The 24,827-nt window shown below is 43.0% G+C and overlaps 1 protein-coding gene across 3 annotated transcripts in view; it reads right to left on the reverse strand.

Annotated features, from left to right (window-relative positions):
• SHROOM4 (shroom family member 4) overlaps window positions 1-24,827 on the reverse strand; it is a 140,797-nt gene that overhangs the window by 93,753 nt on the left and 22,217 nt on the right. For all 3 annotated transcript variants that reach the window (XM_044306642.1, XM_044306641.1, XM_044306640.1), the window contains exon 2: window positions 9,638-9,789. In XM_044306642.1, coding sequence (XP_044162577.1) covers window positions 9,638-9,651 — 14 coding nt within the window. In that variant the 5' untranslated portion in view covers window positions 9,652-9,789. The remainder of the gene's footprint in view (window positions 1-9,637; window positions 9,790-24,827) is intronic.

A 24,827-nucleotide genomic window follows, 5' to 3' on the forward strand; every position in this document is an offset into this window, starting at 1 on the left:
TTGCGCGGTATTTCCTCAGGAGCAACGGCAACCTAATCATAGAGGGCACTGTTCAGGTTCAAGTGCATCACTCAGTGGTGAGTGTGCAATAAACATGTGTTTCGTTAGACAAAAAACAAACAAAACAAAACCAAAAATGCTGCACGCCTCTGATAGTGTGCGTGCAGCAAGGTAGAGCCTCCGGCACTATGACGGCTCATTTTTTTACATCACAGAAACAGGACTTTTTAACAGGGGTATGTAGACTTTTTATATCCACTGTATATAGAACACTTTTAGGGTGAATTACCAGACCAGGTTGAGGCGATTTCAGTACCCTCCAGAGGTTAGTGAAGTCAGAGGTTAGAGTAGAGTAGAGCGTTTAGTAGTGTAGGGGTTAAGTCATTTAGAATGCTGGCGTACTTGTATGGCCCTAAATTTAGCTGTAATGTCTGGGAGGCCAAAGCCAACACCAACGTATTATAAATGAGGCGTGGACGTGAGCTTTTCCAAGCAAAAGTGGAAAACAACTTCTGGACAGAGGCCAGGTAGCTGGGTGGTAAGTATATAGGTGCAGATTGCAATAGGTACCACATTTTTTTAATTGGCGTTTAATCTCTTTCAGTAGTGGGTGATAATTTTACTGAAATAGGGAATCGGTTTTAGGAGCGATATTAACCCCCAAATAGGACATGTGGGTAGTTGGCCATTGAAAAGGATATGACTTGGAAAGAGAAAGTTGGATATTCTGGAGCTAGTTAACACTAAGAACAGTACATTTAGGATTAATTAAAAAAATATAAAAAAAATAAATAAAAAAAAAATCGGACAGGGATCCAAACTGAGTGCACATTTTAAGTAGGGCGGAGAAGGCTTCTTTAGGGTCAGTAAGGAAAACCAGCAAATCATCTGTGAAACCAGCTACAGTGCGAGTATCCTGTTTAATAATTAATCCCTGAATGGAGGTATCTTGCCTAATGGCCCGAATTAAGGTTTCCAGACATAGGATGAATAAGGAGGGGGACAAAGGGCAGTCCTGTCTTGTGCCATTATGTATACTAAAGGTAGGAGAAAAGATGCCATTAACCCTGTATAAGGACATAACTGTGGTTGTGAATCAGGCTGGGAAAGCAAACTTCAGTAGAGTTAACTCCATAAACCGCCTTTTCGGCATCTGTACTGAGGGGGGTGGTCAGTCTGGTTCCTGTACAATTAGCATATTCTATAGCTTGTATAACTCTGAAGGTCCCTGCCCTCCCTACCCCTGACAAACCCAGTCTGCTCAGGAGAAATCACTTCCTTCAGGCCAAGATCTTGGCCCAGAGTTGATATCTGAATTCAGGAGTGAGATGGGTCTATAATTTGCAGTACACCCTTTGTCTTTGCTAGGAGAGCTCAGAAATACCAAATTCCTTTAAAACACAGATTGACTGTCAGATATTACAGGGACATGGTCAAGAACATGGCAGATGAATTTTAGAGCTGATAAATGTAAATTAATGCACAACAGAATAAGAGACAACAGGAAAAGACTTGTGAATTCTGGTTAGAACTAAGGGAAGCAATAGTACTCAATGTCAGGCAGTAGCTGCAAAAGCAAATAGGGTGTAGGGTGTAAAAGGGATAAAAACCTGTGATACCAATGTAATATTATCCCTGTATAAATTCCTTGCGAGGCCACATCTTGAATATAAGATTCAGTTTTGGGCTTTATATACTATAAAGGATATGGGAGAGCTAGAAAGGGCTCAGAGAGACAACCAGATCATTAAATAGGACAGAAGGTCTCTCTTATAATGAGAAGCTCAGCTTGGAGCAGTAGCCCAGGAGCTCCTAGCCCAACACGTCTTCTAGTCAGTACAGGACTGTACTATATTAGGAAGACGGATGAGCCTTCGCACCGCTTATTTAAAGGGGTTCTCCAGGAATTAAGAAAATAAAGTTACTGAAAATACTTAAGTGCTACTTTATTATAAATATGCTCCCAAATATCTTTCATTATGGCTAGTTTTGTCTGGGGAGCATTCATAAAGGGGAAATACAATGGCGGCTATCTTATTAGTACACACAAATCCTGTCCTAATCACACAGGAGGACAAGCTCAGAACTCTGAGCTAAAGAGCTGCCTAATCCTCCCATCTGCTCTGCTTGCCAGGGATTATGATCCTGAATACAGTTTAATATGAGCTTCAGCTGAATCTCTGTGGGAATGGAGTTCATATCTCCTCATAAAAAAAAACAGAGTGGGGATGTGGATGCGGCTGATGAGCGGCAACACTTGTATGCAATCTCCATTACCACAGCTCCACATTACCACAGTCTGGCAGGATGTTCCGGCATAGAATGCTGGGAATTAGCCAGAGAAAAAAAAATAAAAAAAATAATAATAATAAATATATATATATATATATATATATATATATATATATATATATATATATGTATATAGAGGCGAAATAATCCGGAATGCACTCCAAAATAAACGTGAAATAAATGATTTATTCACCCATAAAAATGGCAAAACTTGCGACGTTTCGGCTCACAAGAGCCTTCCTCGAGCTTGAGGAAGGCTCTTGTGAGCCGAAACGTCGCAAGTTTTGCCATTTTTATGGGTGAATAAATCATTTATTTCACGTTTATTTTGGAGTGCATTCCGGATTCTTTCGCCTCTACAATACTCAGGGTATTGCCGCTACCCTATGCCGGATAGTGCACCCACATCTAGGTTGATGCTCCCGCTGGATATTTTCTTTATATATATATATATATATATATATATATATATATATATATATATATATATATTATATTCTCAGCATATTTGCAGCCAGATCATCGCAAGACCCCATTATAGTTATTGGGGCCGCACGGCATTCTGGCAGCGCCTGTAAATCTGTAAACACTAGTGTGCAACTAACCGAAATTGTGTATACTGCCCATGTGGCTGCCATAAAGCAATTCTTTAAATGCTGTTAAGAACAGATTAGGCAAGACGGCAGCCCCATGATCATGTTCAGTAAATAGAATAAATAAAAAAATCTGCAATCAGAAAATAAAAAAAATGATTAGAAAAAAGGGAAGTAATGCCGTCTGGTTTTAAGTGGCAGGAAAAAAACATTTGTGACAGATTTATTTTAAAGACATCCGGATGGTAAGAATATGAGCTAGTAAATGACTATAATAGACAAGGTGTTCAGCACCGCTGGTCCACTGTGCTGGCTCCTGCAAATGCTCCACTGAAACCAATAGCTTATAGGTGGAACTGGTTAAAGTATTATTAGACCGGGTACCTAAAGTAACAGCACGGGCATCATCTTAAAGAGTCGCTGCACTTTCACACGATTTAATTTAATACAGATTAGCAGGACTAGCACATTTCTAAATCACTTCATTAAAAAAATATGCCTGCATTCACCTTAAAAAGCTGTAAAGTCAAGGCCACTAAGGGTCTCACATCCACCTTTCAGGGTACTTTCACACTTGCGGCAGAGGATTCCGGCAGGCAGTTTAGTCGCAAATGCATTGAAATGCCGGATCTATGTCTCCGGTGTCATCGGAAAAACGGATCTGGCATTTATTTTTTTCACATTTTTTGCAGTCTAAGCATGTGCAGACCGCAATGTCACATTCCGGCAAGTGCTCCGGAATTTTGAAAACGCTAAAAGACTGAACTGAAGACATCCTGATGCATCCTGAACGGATTGCTCTCCATTCAGAATGCATTAGGATAAAACTGATCAGTTCTTTTCCGGTATTGAGCCCCTAGGACGGAACTCAATGCCGGAAAATAATAACACTAGTGTGAAAGTACCCTAACTTGCAGGCAATTGACTGTTGTCAGGCAAGATCTGTCCCTGGTAACAGACTCAGAAGACGGATGAGAGGAAGTGTGGGAGTGTAAGAGCTATGCGAGATCCTGAGCATGATAAATAAACTGCTTCTAAACCGCTTCTACACTATTTCTGCACATCACAGGAGACTTCTGCAAGTGTGAATTATCCATTTTTATCAGCTTTCTGAGCTCCCTAGTAGAAAACATAGTGGGAAGTAAGGGATACGCCGCGGTTTCTGAGTGATATGCATCTAGCTGTGCAGCACAAACAGGAATAATATGGCTCAAAGACTTCAGGGAAGTCCAAACATAACTATTCTGTCACAGTTATGATTGTACAAAGAAGCACAGCCATTATGCAAAAATCTGGTTTGAAAACTCAGGTACAATTTAAACATTGCAGGCTAGACGTAGCTGCTGCTGTCCCAGGCTTTGTTTTCATCCTACTTGAAAGGGGTATTCGCATCAGATACAATGAGAGCATATCGCTAGGATATGCCTCCATTGTCTGATAGGTGCGGGTCCAACCTCTGAGACCCACACCTACAATGAAAAAAGGAGCGGGTAAAGTCATGGCTGGAGGACCCCGGGTTTCATACAAGTGAATGGGAGCGCACAGCGCATGCGCGGCCCCTAACAAGTGCTTCTCTATTTTCAACGGCCCCATAGAAATTAATGGAGGGTGGCTGCACATGCGCAGTGTGCCCTCCACTACTTTCCGCTCTCCGTGCGGTGGGACGAGCACCTATCAGACAATGAGGGCATATCCTAGCGATATGCCCCCATTGTCTGTGATGGCAAAACCCCTTTAAACTTTATTGCTTGTTAGGTTCCCATTCGAGAATGAAAAAAAAAAAATTGTCTCACTTACAAAGAAAATATATTCAGGCGAATAGAATGCATCTCTATATTTCAAATTTCTAACAGTTTGCAATGCGTAACAGGATAACCTTAAAGAATCAGAGGGTATCAAGGGATGAAATGTTGGGATCTGTTGTGTATTTCTGTGTATTTTTTTTTTTTTTTTTAGAGGCAATGAACACTGATTTATTTTACATGCTCGTACATAACGCTCTCATTTGGGGCATTTATTGTGAATTAGTTGACATAACTTTTACAATTAGTGACCATTATCTAATTGTGTAATGAATATATTTTTCATTCTCGATTTAGCTCTTATAAGTTATTACACAAAATTGTTGGTACGCTTCCATTAAAGAAAGAAAAACCCACAATCATCACAGAAATAAACTTGAAACAGACAAAAGTTATAGTAAATAAAAATTTACTGAAAATCAGCTAATGAAACTCAGAATGCATTAGGATAAAACTGATTTGTTATTTTCCGGTATTGAGCCCCTAGGACGGAACTCAACGCCGGAAAAGGATAACGCAAGTGTGAAAGTACCCTAAGCCTCTCGTTTATTATGGTCCTATACTCTCCATTTACTTTTTTGACTGAGAAGAGTGTAGAGTAGAATCCATTACCTTCTCCTACCTTTGGGCAAGTAATAAGTGAAGATTTTGAAGAAGTGACAGTACTTCTTTCTCTAGAGTCTCCTGAACAGTTTCTCCTAATGTCATAATTATAAGGCCCCTTTCACACGAGCGTGACGGATTAGGTCCAGATGCGTTTAGGATGCGTTCAGTAAAACTCGCACCATTTTGCAAGCAAGTTCAGTCAGTATTGTCTGTGATCGCGTTCAGTTTTTCCCACACAAGTGCAAAGTGTTTTGATGCGTTTTTCACGCGCATGATAAAAGACTGAAGGTTTGCAAACAACATCTCCTAGCAAGCATCTGCACTTGCTTCCTAATGCAATGCGTTTTTCACTGAAGCCCTATTCACTTCTATGGGGCCAGAGCTGCGCGAAAAACAAAGAATATAGAACATGTGGCGTTTTTCACGCAACACAGAACTGATGCGTGAAAAAAAAAAAAAAACTCTTATGTACACAGACCCATTGAAATGAATAGGTCAGGATTCAGTGTATTCACGTCACGGAATGCAGCCGCGCGGAAAAAACCTGCTTGTGCGAAAGGGGCCTTAATCTTTCTGGAGGGGAAAGTCTGAATACCAATCTGAACCCTACTTCTAGAAATTGCAAGATCTAGGTATTGTTTTAAACTTTGGTCCAGGGTGGGAGGAAGTTTTTTTTAGTCTTCCTCCCACCCTGGCATCATTGGGAACCATTTTATCTAGTGGAATCAGAGGGTTGATTTTTTTTTTTTTTTTACAGAATACAGAAACACATTGGCCCTTGATCTGGAGAACCTCCACTTATTATCTGTTTTACCTGGACTTTTGTGTTTACACCCAAATCTTCTGTTCTGCTGAAGGGAGTTAAAGGGCCTGTGAAAGCTAGGGGGGAAAACATTTTTTTTGTCTCCTGCTTTCTGTAATATATCATATAGTATTTACTTTTGCAAGGATTATTACACAGCCAACTCTTAGAAGCCACATCCCATGCCAAATTCTTGAGCCATAATGCTCTACAAGCCGAATTAGCCAGAGAAGAGGCATGAGCAGAAAACCTAACCCCATCTTCAGACGCATCTGCTAAAAAAATTGGTGGAAAGGATTCCCTGATCTCCAGGGGCCTTATCTCTAATCTGGCTTTCTAACTGTTTAACCTACAAAATAAGAGCCCTGGCTGGATATGGTGCTGCGATGTTGGGTTTCAATAAAGCGCCAATAGACTCCAAAGTCCTTATCCATGGCATCTTTAAGTTGCCCTAGATCAGTGATAGGCAAACTGCGGCTCTCCAGCTTTTGCAAAACTACAACTCCCAGCACGCAAAGACTGCCTACAGCTTTCAGCTAACAGCAGGGCATGGTGGGAGTTGTAGTTTTGCAACAGCTGGAGAGCCGCAGTTTGCCTATCACTGCCCTAGATCATCAAAAGGGAGAGAAGAACTATGCTATACTTTAGCTACCAAGACATCTACTTTAGGGGCTCGGCCCCATCTAACGGAGTCAGTTTTGTCAAAAGAGTATTTCTCCATCAAAAAAGGAGTCTGCTTTTTCTTCAGAGCTAGAAATATCTGAATAATATAATGCAGATGAAGACGCATCCCTGGAGTCCCTATGCCTGGAATGATGTTCCTTTTTGGACATTAGTGCACTACTGAAATCCTCCCTTATTATTTTCTTCATACATTTCATCATAGAAGGAGATTCTTCTGGAACAGTGTTCTCACTACATGAGCAACATAACAGTTTAAGATGGGGCTAGTTTGACTTTACACAATCCACACTCCTTGTGTCATATCTTTGCCATAACCTTTTTTGGTTTATCCTGAAACAGAACATAGAACCATAAACCCCACTACATCACCAATGTCTATGGGCTCTATTTCATCAACAAAACCCATACCCTCCAAACACACCGTAAGTGCCAGGGTAGAGAGGTCCGTCTGAACTTCTCCAGAGTTCTCTATGCTGCATACAAAGAAAGCTCGATGGCCTCCTTGTCCTAGATCCGGACATGCCTGACCATGATTCTCAGGCTGACTGACTGGGCCGTTATTCAGGAATCTGCGCTGTGTCTGCTTTTACGGGTCCTTATCACTCAATATTTGCGACATCACATGCCACATAACTTCCGGTCTCGCGCATCCTGTATTCAGAAGAGACCGCAGCACTTCTTGGTTCCGGTCTTGCAGTATCGTGATGTCACTTCCTTAGGCCGCAGGCTGCTCTGCTCCAGTTGCATCCCCACTTGATTTTAACTCTAATCTGCAAGTTAAAACTTTTACCACGCCGTGCACACCACTGCCCAGTCAGCGATACTAACACATGGAGAAACTACTCCCCTCCATCCATATTCAAGTATAGAATCCTTGTTTTCAGCAGGTGTCCTCTCCTAGGACAGGACACCACTCTAATATCTGGGAGGTTTCCTGTTCTGGGAAGCAGACCATCTCTTTCCTGGTTCTGTCTTAGGCAGATGGCAAAAAGAACATTGCACCTACTGTGAAACATGGAGGAGGCTCGAATGTCAAGGCGTTCTGGAGCGAAATGTGCTGTCCAGAGTCCAAAAGCTTGGTCTCAGTGGCAGGTCATGGGTCCTCCAACAGGATAATGACTAGAGATGAGCGAATTGACTTTGGATGCTTCATCCGAAGCAGATTTGCATAAAACTGAATTGTAATACTGTACGAAGCGGGAGCTCCGTACAGTATTAGAATGTATTGGCTCCGAGGAGTTGAAATTATTACTTCACAAAGTCTCATGAGACTTGTGTAATAACTATGAATTATTACTGTAAAAAACCTTTGTACCGAACTCGGGTTGGGTTCCAAGGTTGGTTCGCTCATCCCTAATAATGACCCAAAACACACAGCTAAAAACATTCAAGGATGGTTAGGAGCAACGCATTGGACTATTCTGAAATGGCCTACTATGAGCCCTGATCTAAACCATATTGAACATCTGTGGAAGGAGATGGAACATGCAGTCTTCGGCTACTTTCACACCAGCGTTTCTATTTTTCGCTTCCGTTTTTGTCCCCATTCATTGTTAATAGGGACAAAAGTAACTGAACAGAACAAAATGATCCAAAGTGCATTCTGTTCCGTTTTGCTGCGTTCTCATACCGGAGAGCAAACTGCAGGATGCTGCAGTTTTCTTTCCGTCATGACCCACAATGCAAGTCAATGGGGACGGATCCGCTTAAGTCTGACACAATAAAGAACGGATCCATCCCCCATTGACTTGAGACAGCTGGAGCAGTTCTCCCATGAGCAGTCGGCCAAAATCCCTGTGGACAGTTGCAGAAGTCGAATTAAGGCTACATTCACACGTCAGTATTTTTCTATAATCCGAATTTCGGTCCGTTTTTTGCGGATCCGTTGTTCCTGAAAATGTTTCCGTATGTCATCCGTTTTTTGCGGATCCGCAAAAAACGGAAACATGTATACATTTCAATAATCAAATAAAGTTGTTTGGATTTCTTTGAAAAAAAAATTGAAAAAAATAAATAAATAAATAAATTAATTTGCTATGTGTTTCCAGGAACGGATTCCGCAAAAAACGGAAGACATACGGAATGACATCCGAATGTCTTCCGTTTTTTGCGGATCCATTGACTTTGTATTGTACCAGGATCCGAATTTTGCGGAAAAGAATAGGACATGTTTTATATTTAAACGGACATGCGGAACGGAACAACGGAAACGGACAGCACACATTGTGCTGTCCGATTTTTTTCCAAGACCCATTGAAAATGAATGGGTCCAGATCTGGTCCTGATCTGTTCCGCAAAAAACGGAACAGATCAGGAAAGAAAAAACGGACGTGTGAATGGACCCTAAGAGTTACAGAAATGACTTGATTGCAGTGATTGCCTCAAAAGGTTATGGAACAGAAAATGAAGTCAAGGAGACAGTCATTTTTGTCCAGGTGCATTAGTTTTTTTTTAAATATTATTCTGTTAAACCACAATTTAAAAGCAATGTCTGATATTCATAATATGATTTTCAGTAAATTTTTATTTATTATTACTTTTGTCAGTTTCAAGTTATTTCGGTGACCATTGTGGGGTTTTCTTTCATCAACAGAAGGGTACCAATTTTGTCCATGTGTAGTTTCAGTACTTGATATTTTTAAGCTTTTTGTTTTGTTTAATGTGTATTTCTGCAACCATAGCAACAGGTTTCAATTTCTTAATGTGCAATTCTTTACATAAACAACCATTCATCTGGAAGCTAATATTTTCCGGCTTATTGAAGCATGCCACAGATATTTACATTATGCTGAATTTCTTCAGCTTGGACACTGGGATTTAAGGCATTTAATATTACATACATAAAAAGTGGTAGTTACCTCCTAACGATCATTTTGAGAATCTTGTATGAACCCTTGATCAAGATCAGAGCTTCTTGTCGGGAACCATGTAAAGGTGTTCCGTTAATATTTACTAATTCATCACCCACTTCAATCTTTTCACACTTTGCTGCCTTCCCTCCATCTTCAATCTGTCAAAAACAAACAAAGACCAATTACATAACTTCTCTGCTGAATTTCCACAAATATCATGCCATGATCACGTCATTCTGCCCTCTTCTGAAAACTAAAGTAGAAATTTGATATCACCTGATACTCTCTTTGCAGAGGAAACCCCACGTGAAATGTAGCATTTAGAGATCAGCGAAGTTTTGAAAAATTAGATTCGGCAGCTTTTCTCAAGTTTGACAAAAAAAATTATTCGTTAGAAATTTGATTCATTACAAATTAATTTGTCACAAATCACCATGTTAAAAGCCCATTCAGCCTATCAATCAATAGGACTATTTTTAACGGCCGCTTAGACAGAAGTGCACCTGTCTGGCGCAATATGCTGGCGCAACAGCTGGCGCAATATGCTGGCGCAATATGGCCTTTTGGGTTTAAAAATATATATATATCACTCACCTTATCCACTTGCAGTCACCACGTGATCACGCGGTAACGTCATGATGCTCAGCGCAGGTCTTTTTTCAATCAAGAGAGGAGCAGGGCAAGTGGATGAGGTGAGGTTTTTTCCCCGTTCTTTCTAAGGCTGCTTTCACACTAGCGTTCGCTGGTCCGTTCGTGAGCTCCGTTTGAAGGGGCTCACGAGCGGACCCGAACGCAGCCGTCCAGCCCTGATGCAGTCTGAATGGAGCGGATCCGCTCAGACTGCATCAGTCTGGCGGCGTTCAGCCTCCGCTCCGCTCGCCTCCGCACGGACAGGCGGACAGCTGAACGCTGCTTGCAGCGTTCGGGTGTCCGCCTGGCCGTGCGGAGGCGTACGGATCCGTGCGGATCCGTCCAGACTTACAATGTAAGTCAATGGGGACGGATCCGTTTGAAGATGTCACCCTGTGGCTCAATCTTCAGGCGGATCCGTCCCCCATTGACTTTACATTGAAAGTCTGGACGGATCCGTCCGAGGCTATTTTCACACTTAGCTTTTTTTAGCTAATATAATGCAGACGGATCCGTTCTGAACGGAGCCTCCGTCTGCATTATTATGAGCGGATCCGTTCAGAACGGATCCGCCCGAACGCTAGTGTGAAAGTAGCCTAAGACAACTCCAGCCACCATTTTAAGAAATGTGATTCGTCACCATGAAGGCCAAGGAAATTCGTCTTTATTTAGAATCAAATTTTTTTCTAAAATTCAGACCGAATTCCACTTCAGATGCTTCGTTTCGCTACACTAGTAGAGTTATACTTATAATATATGAATGACCCAGCTCAAACACATAGTTCTGCTGGAAACCAAGCTAAACCAAGTAAAATGCGAGGACCAGCTCCCAAAGTACACTTTTACAGATTCACAGCGCTAAAGGTAAAGAAGCCTTGTCACCTCTGGGGACTGAACTTTTTCTTCTCCAGACGGAGGCAGTGCTCTTTGTCTTTTGAGGGAATTTTACATGAAACTATTTTTCCACATATTCTTTGTATGGGACTGTGGCGGAACCCGCCTCGCCACTGGGCATTGGAGAGGACTGGCTACCCGCCTCCTACCTGCTGACTATGGCCCCTGGTAAATTTGTACGTTTGAATGCAATTTGGGCATGTGGTATTTTATATTGCTGCTACTGGCCCTTTAAGGACCATCCGTGGACATGTGACTCTTGGGAACAATGGCCTTTGAGACTGTGTAGCAGATTGCATTCGGGCTGTCTTGAATATTGTGTATCTTGTTATGGGTTCGGTTGGATTGTATTGCGATGTATTGTGGACTGTGTGTGTCTTGCTCTTGCTGTGATGTTAAAGGCATTGCTGTTCTGTGCCTCTTCTCCTCCCCCTTTTCCTGTCCCTCCTCCATCTCCCATCAGCCCTTGCTATTGTCGGGCCCCACCCTTCCTTGTACCATAGACCTCCATGTGCCCTATTGTATGCAAATGAGGCTGTTGGGGGGGTTTAAAGTAGGTGTGCTATGTCCAAATAAAGTCAGTTCCTGTTTTAACCCTCAAGGTGAAGTGTCGTCTCATTCTTGGGGGAGGATTTATTGCATGCTGTCCCAGTCTGACTGCTAGGAGTGAAAACCTATTCGTATGGTTTCCTATTCAACTGCCTACAGCATTCATATGCATCAAGAGGATTTATCTGCTTCTTCGGTTTGGTGATTGTGGTGTCTGCCAGAGTGCTTGGAAGCCTCAGGAAACGCTAGGCGCATCCGTAAACGGAGGTACTCAGTCGGGGTGCCAGGTGATCCGTTACAGGGACAATATATTTTTATTTAAGTTAATTGTGTCCTCTTTCTCTGCTCAAGACTAAGTAAATGCAATTATTTTACTCTTTCCTCATAACCAAGATGATCCATGTCCCTCATCGGATTCGTAGCTCTATTTTGTACATTCTCCAACGCCAGGACATCTTTTCTAAGAACTGGTGCCCAGGACCTGTATGAACTTGTAGATGAGGCTGTATCAATGCTTTGTGTGTGGTGCTAATAATACATCCTTATCCTGCAAGTCCATGTCTCTCTTAATATTCGATACTTTGCTGCCCCATGTTAAAAGGGATCGATCTGATGGTTGGGAACAATAAATCTATATGGGGAACAGAAATTGTAGATACTATCATTTACCCCCATACAGAGCACAAGAAGAGAGGCAGGTGGACTGCCATCTATTGAGTGCTTTCACAAGGACAACGCGTTTTGGAGTACTCAGGACCCCTTTATCAAATCTTCTAATGTTTATACACAGAGGTGATATCATTATATGCAGGATTAGAATGATAGATAAGCAGGTAACGGCAGTAAAGTGATCTGTAGAGGCCAATAAGTGGCGCCTATTATCAAGCTTAGTGGCCAGTGCAAAAACTGCAGAATTTTATGTTTTTTGTGTGTATATATCACGATACGATTGCTTTGGCGATATATCGTGTAAGCCTAATATATATTAGGCCTGCACGCTATATCGCCAAAGCAATCGTATCGCGATAATCACCAATTGCGATGGTGAACTTTTTACATGGCTGACACTGATGTATCATCGGCCGCTATGCTGCACAGCGCGGCCGACGCGACTTTGTATGCAAAGTCTTTCTTTACTGCTGAAACAATCACTCTCCTATTGATAAACTCATATTGATAAAATCACCAGCCTCTGTACTCACTAGAGGGAACACCTAAAGCAGGCATCTCAAACTGCGGCCCTCCAGCTGTTGCAAAACTACAACTCCCACAATGCCCTGCTGTAGGCTGATACATGTAGGCTGTCCGGGCATGCTGGGAGTTGTAGTTTTGCAACAGCTGGAGGGCCGCAGTTTGAGATCCCTGACCTAAAGGGAAAGAATAACTTTAAAAACCTGCTGTTTCTCTAGAAGACCTTATATTGATAGTAATGTTAATAGAGTCTCAAGGGTCTGTAAAAGCAGGTACCCTACTTTTATAGACCTTTGATTCTATTAACACTACTATCGACATAAGGTCATCTAGAGAAACAGCAGGTTTTTTTATATTCTTTTTTTCCATTCTTTTTTTCCTTTAGGTGTTTAGGTATTAGAGGAATCAAATGAAAGTTATGTTTTAACATAATGGTCGGAAACAGGGTTTTGTTTATCCTCTTGGTTATTAGTTTTTCTATGTAAGTAAAATAACTGAAATACAGTGGCCTAAATGTGAGGAAATGCTCAAAAACCCCAAACACTGTGGCGCGTTTATAACCGGGGGAGCAATTCCTACGCATGTGATCCGTTGCTCCCGGCAATCCCCATAAAAAATGCATACAATGGAGGATGTTGGCAGCGGACCACATGCACCACAATGGCATCCTACACAAGATGGGATAATGTGTGGATGCAAATATAAAAATACATAAATCACTGCGAAAGGTGCTCCACAATGATATGCAACTGACAACACTGGCTAATCCCTCAAGCTTATGTTAAGTACTGAGACTTTAGCCAATGTATTCCTGTCAGAAACCCATCAGAGCCCTTTTGCACCACCGTCAAGGTATCTCAGTGTGGCATGGGTTCCTACCACTAGACTACCTATGGTGTATGAACACGGTCTGAGAGGTGCCAAGATACAACTTACAGCCAAGCTCCCACATACCTCCATAGTGAGATCACTCAGGTAGTGGGAGAGATGATAAGGCTCTAAGCCTCACCTATAACAGGCCATGTGAAACAGGGTATGTCTAGTATTTTTCAGCTTTATTACTTTTACACCACAAAATCTCTTTAAAAAAAGGGGAGCAGCGGCGGCGGTGCGGAGACCCAAGTTAGTATATTCAGTGTGAGGTGCTCGCCATATGGGGGAGGGAGGGGAATTTTATAGTCTTGGATAACCCCTTTAATTAAAAATTATAAATTAGTGAACCTAATATAATGCATCAACTAAAGTTGCTTTCAGCTGGGCCAAACACATGAAGCTCCTGTAGTTCATCAGAAAATGTGTTTATAATATTGGCATATAAAATGCAACTGCATTACACTGGTCGGAAAAGCAACTGAATATATATTTAAAACTCAGCTGGAGAACGCTTAAGACAGGCTTGGGGCCTACACCAGGTCCCAGCCTGACTATACACACACACACACACCGGCACCCTGCAATCACATTTACGGGCTGCAATCACATTTACGGGGAGACAGAGGGAATCCACGTCTGTCACTGCTTACATGTGAATAAAGAATGTATCAGGACATACAGGTGAAACTCGAAAAATTAGAATATCGTGCAAAGTTCATTTATTTCAGTAATGCACATTAAAAGGTGAAACTAATATATGAGGTAGACTCATTACATGCAAAGCGAGATATTTCAAGCCTTTATTTGTTATAATTTTGTCATGGAAGGTGTACAGAAAACTAGAAGACACAAAATGAAGATCGGACTGACTGGATCCAAAACTAAGGAACAAAAGGGAGAGCCCTGCAACAGACCTGGCTCTCTCCCTAACTGCTCAGCCTATGCAAAAATGGTAGATGATCGCATATCCTCGTACCTCGACTGTATAACACCTGAACACCCTATAATAGTGAGAGGACATGACCACCGGCTCCCTACACTTGATACGGAGGGAGTCAGGGTCACCTGGGATCCAGCAAACAGGAAAACACAAATGAATGAACAAAACTTATCTGTAGAAGACTCTACAGCATCCAGCATGCACACACTCCAGGAAGTTGTATAAACCGCAAAGTGATGCAGTATAGGAAGGGATTTAAAGGGATGCAATCAGTGCAACTACATGACAGCTGAGAGAGGCTAACGAGATGAGAAAACGAAAGCAAAACAAAAAGGAACCTCAAGCAAGAGGATCTGAAGAACGTCTGTCAGAGCTTCTCAGATGTCTGGTGGTGACAGTACCCCTCCTTCTACGAGTGGACTCCGGACACTCAGAGCCCACCTTCTCAGGATAGGACCTATGGAAAGCCCTGATGAGACGAGTGGCCTTAATGTCCGTCACTGGGACCCACATCCTCTCCCCAGGACCATAACCCTCCCAATGAACGAGGTACTGGAGAGAACCGCGGACAACACGAGAATCCACAATCCTAGAGACCTGAAATTCAAGATTACCATCAACCACAATCGGAGGAGGAGGCAAAGAGGAGGATACAATGGGTTGGACATAAGGTTTTAATAGGGACTTATGAAAAACATTATGGATCTTCCAAGTCTGAGGAAGATCAAGAAGGTAGGCAACAGGATTGATGACGGACAAGATTTTGTAAGGCCCAATAAACTTAGGACCCAATTTCCAGGAGGGAACCTTCAATTTGATATTCTTAGTAGACAACCACACCAGATCACCAACATTCAGGTCCGGAACAGGCACACGTCTCTTATCCGCCACACTCTTATATCTCTCACTCATGCTCTTTAGATTATCCTGAATCTTTTGCCAAATAGATGACAAAGACGAGGAGAATCTGTCCTCATCAGGTAAACCAGAAGACCCCTCTCCAGAGAATGTCCCAAACTGGGGATGAAACCCATATGCACCAAAAAATGTACTCCCTGTAAGGGGGCAAGTCCTGAACACCACTCTCAGAGAACACATCCGAAAATTCAGAGAGAAAAGATGGTAGTCTTAGTAAAAACCTCAGAAACAGTCGTGAGGCAATTCTCTCTGCAAAAGTCACTCCAACCATTTACTTGCCTCGCTTGCCAATCAATGGTGGGGTTATGTTTAGTGAGCCAGGGTAGCCCCAAAACTAGAGGCGTAGACAACCCGCTTAGGACGAAACATGACACATCCTCAACATGAGTATCACTCACAATCAAACGGATATTGTGAACTATGCCCTTTAACGATTTCTGAGAAAGTGGAACGGAATCAATAGCAAAAACAGGTATATCCTTTCCCAAAGTGCATACCTGGAAACCATGAGTTATAGCAATATGATTATCAATGAGATTGACAGCTGCTCCACTATCTACAAAAATCTCACAAAAAATGTTCTTGCTCTCTAGCGCCACCCTGGCAGGTAGGACAAAAAGGGAACTACAAGCAAACGGAAAACCTTCAATTTCCGCATCAACCTTGCCAATAGTAACAGATGGAACGTTTTTAGAGGATTTTTTTTCTTTTTGTTTCTTTATTACTCTCAAAAAACTGCCTGAATCTCCTAGAGGGACAAACATTTGCCAAATGATTTATACCTCCACAACAGAAACAAACCTTCCTATGAGAGCTGAATCCTCTATTGTCAGAGGCAAGCAAACCCAGCTGCATGGGCCCCTGCTCAGAAGGGATTGAGAGCGACTGAGACCCCTGTGCACTGAATGAGACCGCCACACTGTCCTTGGACTGAGTATGACAGGAAGGAGTGATCTCTCCTCTCTCTCTAAGACGCCTGTCAATACGAACGGCCCGAGACATGGCAGAGTCCAAAGAGGTAGGTCTCTCATGAAAGGCAAATGCATCTTTCAATCCCTCTGAAAGACCATGGCAAAATTGACTTCGGAGTGCAGCATCATTCCAACCAGTATCAGCTGCCCATCTCTGAAATTCTGAACAGTATATCTCTGCGGACTGTTTACCCTGGCATAAAAGACGTAGTCTAGACTCAGCCAGAGCAATACGATCCGGATCATCATATATCTGACCCAGGGCTAAAAAGAAATCATCCACTGAACAGAGGGGCCGTGCCCCCACCGGCAGCGAAAAGGCCCAGGACTGAGCGTTATCCCTGAGCAGCGAGATGATGATCCCCACCCTCTGCTCCTCATCACCAGAGGAATGGGGAAGTAGGCGAAAATGGAGTTTGCAAGCCTCTCTAAAACAAACAAAATTCTCACTTACCCCCGGAGAACGTATCCGGGAGCGAATTCTTAGGCTCAGAACAAACTCCATGAACGCAAGCTGAACCGGTCACCTGAAACTGAGAAACAGTTTTACGGAGATCTGCTACCTCCAATGAAAGACCCTGCATGTGTTCAAGCAATGTGTTCAGTCGGATCCATGCTTGAGACGGTTTTGGCGGTTTATAATGTCACGGAAGGTGTACAGAAAACTAGAAGACACAAAATGAAGATCCGACTGACTGGATCCAAAACTAAGGAACAAAAGGGAGAGCCCTGCAACAGACCTGGCTCTCTCCCTAACTGCTCAGCCTATGCAAAAATCTCAATGGTAGATGATTGCATATCCTCGTTCCTCGACTGTATAACACCTGAACACCCTATAATAGTGAGGGGACACGACCACCGGCTCCCTACACTTGATACGGAGGGAGTCAGGGTCACCTGGAATCCAGCAAACAGGAAAACACAAATGAATGAACAAAACTTATCTGTAGAAGACTCAGTAGTAGCATCCAGCATGCACACACTACAGGAAGTTGTATAAACCGGAAAGTGATGCAGTATGGGAAGGGATTTAAAGGGATGCAATCAGTGCAACTACATGACAGCTGAGAGAGGCTAACGAGATGAGAAAATGAAAGCAAAACAAAAGAAACCTCAAGGAGGAGGTTCTGAAGAACGTCTGTCAGAGCTTCTCAGATGTCTGGTGGTGACAAATTTGGATGATTACGGTTTACGGCTCTCACAAGCGGCCCCAAACGGATCAGTTTAGCCCCAATGCATTCTGAATGGATAGGGATCCGTCAGAATGCATCAGTTTGCCTCCGTTCCGCCTCCATTCCGCTCTGGAGGCGGACACCAAAACTCTGCTTGCAGCGTTTTGGTGTCCGCCTGGCCGTGCGGAGCCAAATGGATCTGTCCTGACTTACAATGTAAGTCAATGGGGATGGATTCGTGTGACACAATATGGTGCAATTGCAAACGGATCCGTCCCCCATTGACTTTTAATGTAAAGTCGGGATGGATCCGTCTGACTAACAATTAGACTTAGACTTTTTTTTTTTTTACATAGAATGCAGACGCATCCGTTCTGAACGGATACCATCGTTTGCATTTATAGATGCGGATCCGTCTGTGCAGATACCAGACGGATCCGCACCTAACACAGGTGTGAAAGCAGCCTAAGCTGCATTAATGCAATTCCTTTTAAGTTGCATTACTGAAATAAATGGACTTTTGCACGATATTCAAATTTTTCGAGTTTCACCTGTAAGTACAGAGCATTACTCCAAGGGTATAGCAGAGTACTCAGTAGCACTTGGGCAAATAGGGAAAGCACAATAGACAAACTATCCAACAGACCAACACTGTCTCTCCCAGGAGAGCAGATGTTAAGGAAAGCTGTATGGCGTCACCTCAACCAGCTGATCAGTCCTGATTGACATTGTCTGACCATTATCGGACAAAGGGCAGACACACTTGTAACCAATGTAAAGGAATAAGGCAGTGGCTATTAGAGTAGTTTCACACTAGCGCTTAGTATCTCTGCTTTCTGGCACTGCCGGAAGTTTAAGGCTCGTTTCAGACAAGCATATCCCATTATGGACACTGCTTGTTTAGGAGACGCACACGGCATTGTACCGTTTTATAATGCTGTGCATCATTGCATGACCTTACTTCTAAAGAATTATACTGGAGTAATGCTGTGCACTCCCGCAAAATGAGCAGTTTCCATAATGGGGAATCGCGCTCACACACTCGTCTGAAACAGGCTTAAACGTCGCTGTCCGTCCCCATCAACTAGAATGGCCGCCGGCGGAGATCCTGCTGCAACTCGGCAAATATGAAGAGGACCGCTGCCTGCCAAGAATCGGCCACAATACAGAGAGATCTGGCGGGCTGTTCCCTGCCGAAAGAGCCTGCCAGATACTAAGCGCTAGGGTGAAACTAGCTTTACATCAGTAACTAAGTGCTGTTTTGACAGTTATGTTAGGAGGGATTACCCAATATGATCATACCTATGGTAATAGAGAAACAGAACCCACAATTTGGCAGATTATGGCTTCAATCTGGGCCCAGCATGGGGTTATAAGAAGGAATTGCTACCGTATGTGTGACAGGGAGTCAATGTCCCTACTGCACCGCCAACAGACGTTCATCGGGGAGAGTTTATAGGCATACAGTAGTTCCTGTTTCAATAGTTTTTATTGGTTTAGTATCAATAAAAGATAATAGAGGACAATAAAATGCATTTCCACCTGCGTCTTATAGCATTGGCTAAGGAGTTTGTAATAACTCTCCTGAAGCCTAACACAGGTGGAAAATCCATATGAATACCTGAGGATCTCTTTGGTCTTGGTTCCAAGATTGTAATGCTCAGCTCACTTTCCCATGACAATAGGAAAGCCGGCTTCAGACTAGTAAAAGTACGGTATAAAAAAAAGAAACAGATCTCTTAGTCGAGGCAGTTGTAGATAAGGTCCCTGCAAACTGAGTAAGGGGCCTGTTAAAAGAATACATGCCCACAGAAGTGTGAGGAACATCATGAAAAAGACTCTGCATCTGTTATGGCATTTGCCCAGAGGAACTAAGGACAATTCCACATATCCTGGTATACCAGAATCAAGGTGACACTTATCTGGGTAACGGCTTGCTGATGAAAGTGGAGAAGGAATCTCCTGGTTTTGTATATTTCCCTTAATAAGGGGTGGTATGAGGGGGATCTAAGCTTTTTAGGGTCAGGCAACCACAGGTCAGTAATTAGTGTGTTGTCATAGGAGTAGCTTAACAAGGCAAAGAGGATCCGGAAAAGGAGCTGCAACTGGATGGCCCGATAACCGGCTGAAATATCATGTATTAACCTGAGATTCCACCCCCCTTCTTTTGAATCAGCACTGGGCCTCCTCCTCCACAGAAATCTAGAGAAAAGTTAACAGATAGATTGAAAGTAGTGAGACGTAGAAATATCTGGACCGTTTGCATGAAAAAGCAATTTGGGGACCACATAAGATTTAAAAAAAAAATAATGTTTCTTCCCATTCAAGACATGATAGGGAATTTTATAAGCATGCACTAGGCGTTTCAGATCGGCAAGGAATGGTATGTAGTTAAAGGGATTCTGTCACCTCTTTTTACCCTATAGAGATGCGGACATGCACGGCTAGATCGCCGCTAGCATGTCCGCAATATACCTGTTCCATAGCTCTGTGTGGTTTTATTAAAGGGGTTGTCCGGGTTCAGAGCTGAACCCGGACATACCCTTATTTTCACCCAGGCAGCCCCCCTGAGGCTAGCATTGGAGCATCTCATGCTCCGATGTGCTCCCTTGCCCTGTGCTAAATCGCGCTCCCTTGCCCTGTGTTCGGTGACGTCACCGGCTCTGAGGCGTGGGCTTTAGCTCTGCCCTAGCTGTTTTACTGGCTAGGGCCGAGCTAAATCCCGCCCATCAGTGCCAGTGACGTCACCGGGGTTCCTGGCAGCCCCATGGAGAGCCCCGGTACGTCACCGGAACTCCAAAAAATGCCTTTGCCCTGCGCAATTTAGCGCAGGGCAAAGGAGAGCATCGGAGCATGAACTGCTCCGATGCTCCTGTCAGGGGGGTTGCCGGGGTGAAAATGGAGGGATGTCCGGGTTCAGCTCTGAACCCAGACAACCCTTTTAAGTGTAAAAAATGACATATATATATATATATATATATATATATATATATATATATATATAATCTGGTAAGGAGCCCAAAGGGCAGTACTAACTGTTCTGGAGCCCAGCCACCACCCCTGTGAAGGAGCCCAGCACCGCCTGCAACCAGCAATTTCCTCCTTGCTCACGAAGTCAGATCGCCATAATCTCGAGATGTGCAAGCTCGCGCATGCGCAGTTATTTGCCTGAGGCGGATGCAAGGAACACTATGCCGACACTGCGCATCGCGAGATTAAGGCGATCTGACTTCGTAAGCAAGGAGGAGATTCCTGGTTACAGGCGGTGCTGGGCTCCTTCACAGGGGTGGTGGCTGAGCTCCAGAACGGTTAGTACAGCCCCTTGGGCTCCTTAACAGGCTGATTTACACACATTATATATACACTCACCTAAAGAATTATTAGGAACACCATACTAATACGGTGTTGGACCCCCTTTTGCCTTCAGAACTGCCTTAATTCTACGTGGCATTGATTCAACAAGGTGCTGATAGCATTCTTTAGAAATGTTGGCCCATATTGATAGGATAGCATCTTGCAGTTGATGGAGATTTGAGGGATGCACATCCAGGGCACGAAGCTCCCGTTCCACCACATCCCAAAGATGCTCTATTGGGTTGAGATCTGGTGACTGTGGGGGCCATTTTAGTACAGTGAACTCATTGTCATGTTCAAGAAACCAATTTGAAATGATTCGAGCTTTGTGACATGGTGCATTATCCTGCTGGAAGTAGCCATCAGAGGATGGGTACATGGTGGTCATGAAGGGATGGACATGGTCAGAAACAATGCTCAGGTAGCCTGTGGCATTTAAACAATGGCCAATTGGCACTAAGGGGCCTAAAGTGTGCCCAGAAAACATCCCCCACACCATTACACCACCACCACCAGCCTGCACAGTGGTAACAAGGCATGATGGATACATGTTCTCATTCTGTTTATGCCAAATTCGGACTCTATCATTTGAATGTCTCAACAGAAATCGAGACTCTGGCCATGTGTTGTAACTAGTGGTTATTTCAGTCAACGTTGCTCTTCTATCAGCTTGAATCACTCGGCCCATTCTCCTCTGACCTCTAGCATTAACAAGGCATTTTTGCCCACAGGACTGCCGCATACTGGATGTGTTTCCCTTTTTACACCATTCTTTGTAAACCCTAGAAATGGTTGTGCGTGAAAATCCCAGTAACTGAGCAGATTGTGAAATACTCAGACCGGCGCGTCTGGCACCAACCACCATGCCACGCTCAAAATTGCTTAAGTCACCTTTCTTTCCCATTCTGACATTCAGTTTGGAGTTCAGGAGATTGTCTTGACCAGGACCGCAACCCTACATGCATTGAAGCAACTGCCGTGTGATTGGTTGACTAGATAATCGCATTAATGAGAAATAGAACAGGTGTTCCTAATAATTCTTTAGGTGAGTGTATATATATATATATATATATATATATATATATATTTTATCATTTTTTACACTCAATAAAACCACTCAAGAGATATGGGACAGATATAGTGCGGACATGCTAGCGGCGATCTAGCCGTGCATGTCCGCATCTCTATAGGGTAAAAAAGAGGTGACAGAATCCCTTTAAGTTTATTTATATCTGAGGGATGTTTGGCAATGTGGACACCTAACTACTTTCAGATTTCTCAGACCATAAAAACGTAATTTTTTAAAACTGCTTAAGATCTTCCTCCAACTAATTTCAGTTGCCCCCTTGTTCTTGTGTATAGCTTCTAAAATACTTTCCTTCTGAACCATTAAAATAAAAATGCCAGATTTGCTGCTTTTTGCTTATTTACCACCAAAAACAGAATAAAAAGTGATCAATAAGCGTTATATATCCCCAAATGATACTAATGAAAACTACAAAGGTGTTCAAAAATAAAGCCCTCACACAGCTCTGTAGAAAGAAAAAATAGCCCTATTTTTTTCCCACCCCCTTCCCACAAAGAAAGTGTTTGACACACATGAGCGAGTTGAATGTGATAAACACGCTGCGTGTGGCAGTGCGAGTACCCGTTCTGAACTCCAATCCTCTTGACAGTATAACAAAACGCAAGGGCCCCATGCCCATGCTGTGGACCGCAAATAGTGGTCTGCAATTCACGTGCACTGGCGTGTGTACTCTGTATCGCGGATACGGACCCATTGACTTAAATGGGTTCACAAATCGCAACATTTGGTAAAAGATTGGACATGTCTTAGGCACGGACCTGACAGCTCACGGAAGCACTTCATACTGTTTCCGTGGGCTTCCGATCCATGCCACGACTCTGCAAAAAATATGACATGTCCGCATCCGATCTGCAAAAATATACAGGCACTGGCCATGTGTGCTCTGGGGTGGGAATGCAGACCCACTGGTTTGAAATGGTCTGCAATCGACAAGATACAGCTGAAGAGTTGTATCTTGTCGATTGCAGACCATTTCAAATCAGTGGGTCTGCATTCCCACCCCAGAGCACACATGGCCAGTGCCTGTATATTGCGGACCTGCCATTTACGGTCCGCAGTACAGGCATGCGGCCCTCACATTCGTGGGCATGAGCCCTTAGGGTTCATGCACACGGACGTATATTTGTTATGCACCCGCATTTTTTGCAGATCGGATGCGGACTGATTCATTTCAATGAGGCCACAAAAGAGGTTGCACGAAGCCGCAAAAAAAAGATAAATCATGTCATATGCTTGTCTGTATTGTGGACAAGGATAGGACATTTCTAGAGCAGTTTGAAAAAAAATTAATAAGGGTGGGATGCACACAGCTGGTATTTGTGTTCTGCTGGTCCCAAAACACTTATGGCCATGTGCATGAGCTCTTATACTGATATATAATGCTGTCAGTGTAATACAATAGATTCCAGGACCCTCAGGGTTATAAGTCAGTATAAGGGCTCATGCACACAAACGTTTTTTGCGTTCCGTATACGGACCGTATTTTGATTCCGTATACGGAACTATTCATTTCAACGGGTCCGCAAGAGATGCGGACAGCACTCTGTGTGCTGTCCGCATCCGTTGCTCCGTTCCATGGCCCCGGAAAAATTATGAGGCATGTCCTATTCTTGTCCATTTTGCGGACAATAGGCATTTCTATAATGGGCCTCCTGTTCCGTTCCGCAAATTGCTGCAATTATAGTTTTTTGCCAAAAAATGGCTGTTGTTCAAATTATTGAATAGAACCACAGTATCTAAAGTGTGTATCTCACAATGACATATGCAGCAAAGGCTGCAAAATGAAGTTTTTGGCCCAAAATGGGTGTTTGTTTAATAACTAAATATGACAGCAGTGTATTACCCTTGAATTTCACACGTGCTGATGCTGCAAAGGCTGTAAAATTGTGTATTTTGCAAAAAAATAAAAATAAAAAAAAGGGGCGTTTTTAAAAACCCAGAAAATTATGGCTGTATTTCTAGCTTAAATTGCACACTGACTAATCCAGATGTTGGATATTGCCAAAACAGTGTGTGTGTGTTTTTACTAACAGAATATGAAAGCTGTATATAACGCTTGAATTTCACACGTGCAACTGCATCAATAGCTGTAAAATAGTGTATTTTGCAAAAAAAAAAAAAAAAAAGGGCGTTTGTAAAAACCCAGAAAATTATGGCTGTATTAGCTTAATCCTGCAAATGCTTAATCCTGCAAATGCACCAGATGTTGTATATTACCAAAAAAGGGTGTTTTTTTAAAACCAGATTATTATTGTAGTATTTCAAGCTTGGATTTGAATGTCTCTAAAGCTCAGATGCAGTGCTGGTGCACCGAGCTTGCATAAAATGACCGCCGCCCAACTAACAGACGGATAAAAGTTATTTTTCTCTGTCACTGGGCTCAGGGCAGGGTAAAAAGAGTGTGCACTGCACCCATACAACTAGATGTATGTAGATCGCTGAGTTCAATTGGAGTTCTGTTAACAGATTCTGTCCTATTCTTTCCCTCACAGCAGCAGCATCCTCTCCCTACACTAATCAGAGCAGAGTGACGTGCAGCGCTACGTGACTCCAGCTTATATAGAGGCTGGGTAACATGCTGCACTGGCCAAATCACAGCCATGTCATTAGTAGGCAT

This window comes from Bufo gargarizans, chromosome 9 (genome assembly GCF_014858855.1).
Source record: "Bufo gargarizans isolate SCDJY-AF-19 chromosome 9, ASM1485885v1, whole genome shotgun sequence".
In the NCBI taxonomy this organism is placed as follows: domain Eukaryota; kingdom Metazoa; phylum Chordata; class Amphibia; order Anura; family Bufonidae; genus Bufo; species Bufo gargarizans.